The sequence below is a fragment of the Engystomops pustulosus genome, chromosome 10 (genome assembly GCF_040894005.1).
Source record: "Engystomops pustulosus chromosome 10, aEngPut4.maternal, whole genome shotgun sequence".
NCBI classification, from domain to species: domain Eukaryota; kingdom Metazoa; phylum Chordata; class Amphibia; order Anura; family Leptodactylidae; genus Engystomops; species Engystomops pustulosus.
The window spans coordinates 3412372-3420224 of record NC_092420.1 but is presented as its reverse complement, the minus strand read 5'-3'; the positions used below and the strand labels follow the sequence as shown (position 1 = coordinate 3420224).

Genomic DNA, 7853 nt, shown 5'->3' with positions numbered 1-7853 from the left:
TATAACCTGGGGATCTCCTGTATATAGTGATATATGTACAGCCGGTATAACCTGGGGATCTCCTGTATATAGTGATATATGTACAGCTGGTATAACCTGGGGATCTCCTGTATATAATGATATATGTACAGCCGGTATAACCTGGGGATCTCCTGTATATAATGATATATGTACAGCCGGTATAACCTGGGGATCTCCTGTATATGATGATATATGTACAGCCGGTATAACCTGGGGATCTCCTGTATATAATGATATATGTACAGCCGGTATAACCTGGGGATCTCCTGTATATAATGATATATGTACAGCCGGTATAACCTGGGGATCTCCTGTATATAATGATATATGTACAGCCGGTATAACCTGGGGATCTCCTGTATATAATGATATATGTACAGCCGGTATAACCTGGGGATCGCCTGTATATAGTGATATATGTACAGCCGGTATAACCTGAGGATCTCCTGTATATAATGATATATGTACAGCCGGTATAACCTGGGGATCCCCTGTATATAATGATATATGTACAGCCGGTATAACCTGGGGATCTCCTGTATATAATGATATATGTACAGCCGGTATAACCTGGGGATCTCCTGTATATAATGATATATGTACAACCGGTATAACATGGGGATCTCCTGTATATAATGATATATGTACAACCGGTATAACATGGGGATCTCCTGTATATAATGATATATGTACAGCTGGTATAACCTGGGGATCTCCTGTATATAATGATATATGTACAGCCGCTATAACCTGGGGATCTCCTGTATATAATGATATATGTACAGCCGGTATAACCTGGGGATCTCCTGTATATAATGATATATGTACAGCCGGTATAACCTGGGGATCTCCTGTATATAATGATATATGTACAGCCGGTATAACCTGGGGATCTCCTGTATATAATGATATATGTACAGCCGGTATAACCTGGAGATCTCCTGTATATAATGATATATGTACAGCTGGTATAACCTGGGGATCTCCTGTATATAATGATATATGTACAGCCGGTATAACCTGGGGATCTCCTGTATATAATGATATATGTACAGCCGGTATAACCTGGGGATCTCCTGTATATAATAATATATGTACAGCCGGTATAACCTGGAGATCTCCTGTATATAATGATATATGTACAGCTGGTATAACCTGGGGATCTCCTGTATATAGTGATATATGTACAGCCGGTATAACCTGGGGATCTCCTGTATATAGTGATATATGTACAGCTGGTATAACCTGGGGATCTCCTGTATATAATGATATATGTACAGCCGGTATAACCTGGGGATCTCCTGTATATAATGATATATGTACAGCCGGTATAACCTGGGGATCTCCTGTATATGATGATATATGTACAGCCGGTATAACCTGGGGATCTCCTGTATATAATGATATATGTACAGCCGGTATAACCTGGGGATCTCCTGTATATAATGATATATGTACAGCCGGTATAACCTGGGGATCTCCTGTATATAATGATATATGTACAGCCGGTATAACCTGGGGATCTCCTGTATATAATGATATATGTACAGCCGGTATAACCTGGGGATCGCCTGTATATAGTGATATATGTACAGCCGGTATAACCTGAGGATCTCCTGTATATAATGATATATGTACAGCCGGTATAACCTGGGGATCCCCTGTATATAATGATATATGTACAGCCGGTATAACCTGGGGATCTCCTGTATATAATGATATATGTACAGCCGGTATAACCTGGGGATCTCCTGTATATAATGATATATGTACAGCCGGTATAACCCGGGGATCTCCTGTATATAACGATATATGTACAGCCAGTATAACCTGGGGATCTCCTGTATATAATGATATATGTACAGCCGGTATAACCTGGGGATCTCCTGTATATAATGATATATGTACAGCCGGTATAACCTGGGGATCTCCTGTATATAATGATATATGTACAGCCGGTATAACCTGGGGATCTCCTGTATATAATGATATATGTACAGCCGGTATAACCTGGGGATCTCCTGTATATAATGATATATGTACAGCCGGTATAACCTGGGGATCTCCTGTATATAATGATATATGTACAGCCGCTATAACCTGGGGATCTCCTGTATATAATGATATATGTACAGCCGCTATAACCTGGGGATCTCCTGTATATAATGATATATATGTACAGCTGGTATAACCTGGGGATCTCCTGTATATAATGATATATGTACAGCCGGTATAACCTGGGGATCTCCTGTATATAATGATATATGTACAGCTGGTATAACCTGGGGATCTCCTGTATATAATGATATATGTACAGCTGGTATAACCTGGGGATCTCCTGTATATAATGATATATGTACAGCCGCTATAACCTGGGGATCTCCTGTATATAATGATATATGTACAGCCGGTATAACCTGGGGATCTCCTGTATATAATGATATATGTACAGCCGGTATAACCTGGGGATCTCCTGTATATAATGATATATGTACAACCGGTATAACATGGGGATCTCCTGTATATAATGATATATGTACAACCGGTATAACATGGGGATCTCCTGTATATAATGATATATGTACAGCTGGTATAACCTGGGGATCTCCTGTATATAATGATATATGTACAGCCGGTATAACCTGGAGATCTCCTGTATATAATGATATATGTACAGCTGGTATAACCTGGGGATCTCCTGTATATAATGATATATGTACAGCCGATATAACCTGGGGATCTCCTGTATATAATGATATATGTACAGCCGGTATAACCTGGGGATCTCCTGTATATAATAATATATGTACAGCCGGTATAACCTGGAGATCTCCTGTATATAATGATATATGTACAGCTGGTATAACCTGGAGATCTCCTGTATATAATGATATATGTACAGCTGGTATAACCTGGAGATCTCCTGTATATAGTGATATATGTACAGCCGGTATAACCTAGGGATCTCCTGTATATAATGATATATGTACAGCCGGTATAACCTGGAGATCTCCTGTATATAATGATATATGTACAGCTGGTATAACCTGGGGATCTCCTGTATATAATGATATATGTACAGCCGGTATAACCTGGGGATCTCCTGTATATAATGATATATGTACAGCCAGTATAACCTGGAGATCTCCTGTATATAATGATATATGTACAGCTGGTATAACCTGGGTACTTCAGTACAGAATTATTACAGGGCTGCAGTTTTCCATCCCTTGTTCTTTATTCCCTATATAGTTGCAGATGATGAGCTACACGCCGAGTTCTTCCGTATTTCGGGGTCAGGGAGGAGGAATGTGGAAGAGACTGTGGACGATGTTAGTGGCTCCTGCCGTTAGCTCATCCACTTCAGCGCTGACGCTCACACAACAGCCGTGATTTCTGATTCCAAAAGATGTAACATCACAGGAGCAGCTCCTGGAGGGAGGAAATAGAAAAGACTTGTACAATACACTGCCCCTCCAAGCTGTACAGTACACCGCCCCTCCGTGCTGTACAGTACACTGCCCCTCCGTGCTGTACAGTACACTGCCCCTCCATGCTGTACAATACACCGCCCCTCCATGCTATACAGTACACCGCCCCTCCGTGCTGTACAGTGCACCGCCCCTCCGTGCTATACAATACACCGCCCCTCCGTGCTATACAATACACCGCCCCTCCGTGCTGTACAGTGCACCGCCCCTCCATGCTATACAGTACACTGCCCCTCCATGCTGTACAGTGCACTGCCCCTCCATGCTATACAGTACACTGCCCCTCCATGCTGTACAGTGCACTGCCCCTCCATGCTATACAGTACACCGCCCCTCCATGCTGTACAGTACACCGCCTCTCCATGCTATACAGTACACTGCCCCTCCATGCTGTACAGTACACCGCCCCTCCATGCTGTACAGTACACTGCTCCTCCACGCTATACAGTACACTGCCCCTCCATGCTGTACAGTACACTGCTCCTCCACGCTATACAGTACACTGCCCCTCCATGCTGTACAGTACATTGCTCCTCCACGCTGTACAATACACCGCCCCTCCATGCTATACAGTACACCGCCCCTCCATGCTGTACAGTACACTGCCCCTCCGTGCTGTACAATACACCGCCCCTCCGTGCCGTACAGTACACCGCCCCTCCGTGCTATACAATACACCGCCCCTCCATGCTGTACAGTACACTGCCCCTCCGTGCTGTACAATACACCGCCCCTCCGTGCCTTACAGTACACCGCCCCTCCGTGCTATACAATACACCGCCCCTCCGTGCTGTACAGTACACCGCCCCTCCGTGCTGTACAATTCACCGCCCCTCCATGCTGTACAATACACCGCCCCTCCATGCTGTACAGTACACTGCCCCTCCATGCTGTACAATACACCGCCCCTCCATGCTGTACAGTACACCGCCCCTCCGTGCTATACAATACACCGCCCCTCCGTGCTGTACAGTGCACCGCCCCTCCGTGCTATACAATACACCGCCCCTCCGTGCTGTACAGTACACCGCCCCTCCATGCTGTACAATTCACCGCCCCTCCATGCTGTACAATACACCGCCCCTCCATGCTGTACAATACACCGCCCCTCCGTGCTATACAATACACCGCCCCTCCATGCTATACAGTACACTGCTCCTCCACGCTGTACAGTGCACTGCCCCTCCATGCTATACAGTACACCGCCCCTCCATGCTGTACAGTACACCGCCCCTCCATGCTATACAGTACACCGCCCCTCCACGCTGTACAGTGCACTGCCCCTCCATGCTATACAGTACACCGCCCCTCCATGCTGTACAGTACACCGCCCCTCCATGCTGTACAGTACACTGCCCCTTCATGCTGTACAGTACACTGCCTCTATGTCTGCACCTGTAAGGAATGTTTTGTGCAGGGAGATATATTCCTGCTGGTCGGATGCTGCACTCACCGTAGTGCTGGCAGGGTGGTCCCGTGGATGCTGATGTCATAGGATGTTATAATGATGTCTCTATCACTTGTCACATGACCTAAAATTATAACATAAAGTGATGTATTACAGCCCGGGGCACTGTGACCCTCATACAATGGGGGGATGTATCACGGCTTGTACCTGGCACATGGCTGGGAATTGTATATAATCCGCCCTCAAGCCTGATAGTGCCCCCAGGTCCTGAGCTCCCTGCCCCCCCGTTATCCATCCCCCGCTGTGACACGAGCACTTACTGGCCAGGCCAATGGTGAAGTTGGAATCCGTCCTTTTACTCTCCACCTGCAGCTTCAGGAAATCCCGGGATTTAGCCAAAGAAATAAGAACCTTCAGCCCCGGCTCCAAGGAGGCGACCAACTTATCTCCTTCCCTCCTGGCAACTCTGGAATGGTAATAATAATATTTCAAAAATGATGGATGTTTCCGAATTTATCATCTATCTATCTCCTAACTCCTATCTATCTCCTGTCTATCTCCTATCTATCTCCTAACTCCTATCTATCTCCAGTCTATCTCCTATCTATTTCCTATCTATGTATCTATTTATCTATCCAGGGGTGTACCAAGCATGTCTGCTGCCTGAGGCAAGCCATAGAGAGGCGCCTCCCCCCCCCCCCCCATATATGTAATATTTCGGGGAGTGTCAGGACCAGATCCATCATAGTGGTTTGGTGTGAAAATAAAGCAATGTAAAATGCATACAGCGTGCCGCCATGTAGTATAAAATGCATACAGCGTGCCACCATGTAGTATAAAATGCATATAGCGTATTGCCATGTAGTATAAAATGCATACAGCGTACCACCATGTAGTATAAAATGCATACAGCATACCACCATGAAGAATAAAATGCATACAACGTAGCGCCATGTAGTATAAAATGCATACAGCGTGCCACCATGTAGTATAAAATGCATATAGCGTACCACCATGTAGTATAAAATGCATACAGCGTATCGCCATGTAGTATAAAATGCATACAGCGTACCACCATGTAGTATAAAATGCATACAGCATACCGCCATGTAGTATAAAATGCATACAGCTTATCGCCATGTAGTATAAAATGCATACAGCTTATCACCATGTAGTATAAAATGCATACAGCGTGCCACCATCTAGTATAAAATGTATACATTGTGCCGCCATGTAGTATAAAATGCATACAGCGTACCGCCATGTAGTATAAAATGTATACAGCGTACCACCATGTAGTATAAAATGCGTACAGCGTATCGCCATGTAGTATAAAATGTATACAGCGTGCCACCATCTAGTATAAAATGTATACAGCGTGCCGCCATGTAGTATAAAATGTATACAGCGTGCCGCCATGTAGTATAAAATGTATACATTGTGCCGCCATGTAGTATAAAATTCATACAGCGTACCGCCATGTAGTATAAAATGCATACAGCGTACCGCCATGTAGTATAAAATGTATACAGCGTACCACCATGTAGAATAAAATGCACACAGCGTATCGCCATGTAGTATAAAATGTATACACCGTGCCACCATCTAGTATAAAATGTAAACAGCGTGCCGCCATGTAGTATAAAATGCATACAGTAACAGAAAAAAGAGGGGAGATCGGGGGCACTATTGAGAAAATTCCTATGTCTTCATGATAGTAGGGGCTCTGATCCAGAGTCGGTCAAGAGTTAAAACCGTAAGACTTGAGGTTTTTGGCGTGGTGCTCTAACTATAACAGACAGTCATGTACAAGAACTTCGTAGAAGAGAAGAAAAAGTTGGCACTCACCGCCTTTGTAAAACTTCAATTCCTTTATTCATCCATATTTAAAACATGGCGTACACAGCAGGGGAGGGTTGTGCAAAAGGATGCGTTATTTCGTTCAGGGACGAGTCGTTTCGCGCACAGGTTAGCGCAAGATGAAGCGTTTTAAATATGGATGAATAAAGGAATTGAAGTTTTACAAAGGCGGTGAGTGCCAACTTTTTCTTCTCTTCTACGAAGTTCTTATAAAATGCATACAGGGTGCCGCCATGTAATATAAAATGCAAACAGCGTACCGCCATGTTGTATAGGATAGATACTGCATACCACCAAGTAGTATAAAATGCATACAGCGTACTACCCTGTAGTATAAAATGCATACAGCATACCGCCATGTAGTATAAAATGCATACGGCGTAGCGCCATGTAGTATAAAATGCGTACTGCATAGCGCCATGTAGTATAAAATGAATCAGTGTAGTGCCATGAAGTATAAAATGCATACAGCGTACCGCCGAGTAGTATAAAATGCATACAGCATACCACCATGAAGAATAAAATACATACAACGTAGCACCATGTAGTATAAAATGCATACAGCGTACCGCCAAGTAGTATAAAATGCATACAGCAAACCACCATGTAGTATAAAATGTATACAGCGTGCCGCCATGTAGTATAAAATGCATACAGGGTGCCGCCATGTAATATAAAATGCAAACAGCGTACCGCCATGTTGTATAGGATAGATACAGCATACCACCAAGTAGTATAAAATGCATACAGCGTACTACCCTGTAGTATAAAATGCATACAGCATACCGCCATGTATTATAAAATGCATACAGCGTAGCGCCATGTAGTATAAAATGCATACAGTGTAGCACCATGAAGTATAAAATGCATACAACGTAGCGCCATGTAGTATAAAATGCATACAGCGTACCGCCAAGTAGTATAAAATGCATACAGCAAACCACCATGTAGCATAAAATGTATACAGCATGCCACCATGTAGTATAAAATGCATGCAGCATATCACCAGGCAGTATAAAATACATACAGAGTACCGCCATGTAGGATATAATGCATACAGCTTACCACCATGT

At 43.8% G+C, this 7853-nt stretch overlaps 1 protein-coding gene across 1 annotated transcript in view; it reads right to left on the bottom strand.

Moving 5' to 3' along the window:
* Positions 1-3227: 3227 nt before the first annotated feature.
* LOC140104007 (inter-alpha-trypsin inhibitor heavy chain H3-like) overlaps positions 3228-7853 on the bottom strand; it is a 43959-nt gene continuing 39333 nt past the window's right edge. Inside the window, exons 18-20 of the mRNA XM_072127332.1 lie at positions 5241-5386; positions 4966-5044; positions 3228-3453 (exon numbers count right to left, since the gene is read on the bottom strand). Coding sequence (XP_071983433.1) covers positions 3318-3453; positions 4966-5044; positions 5241-5386 — 361 coding nt within the window. The 3' untranslated portion in view covers positions 3228-3317. The remainder of the gene's footprint in view (positions 3454-4965; positions 5045-5240; positions 5387-7853) is intronic.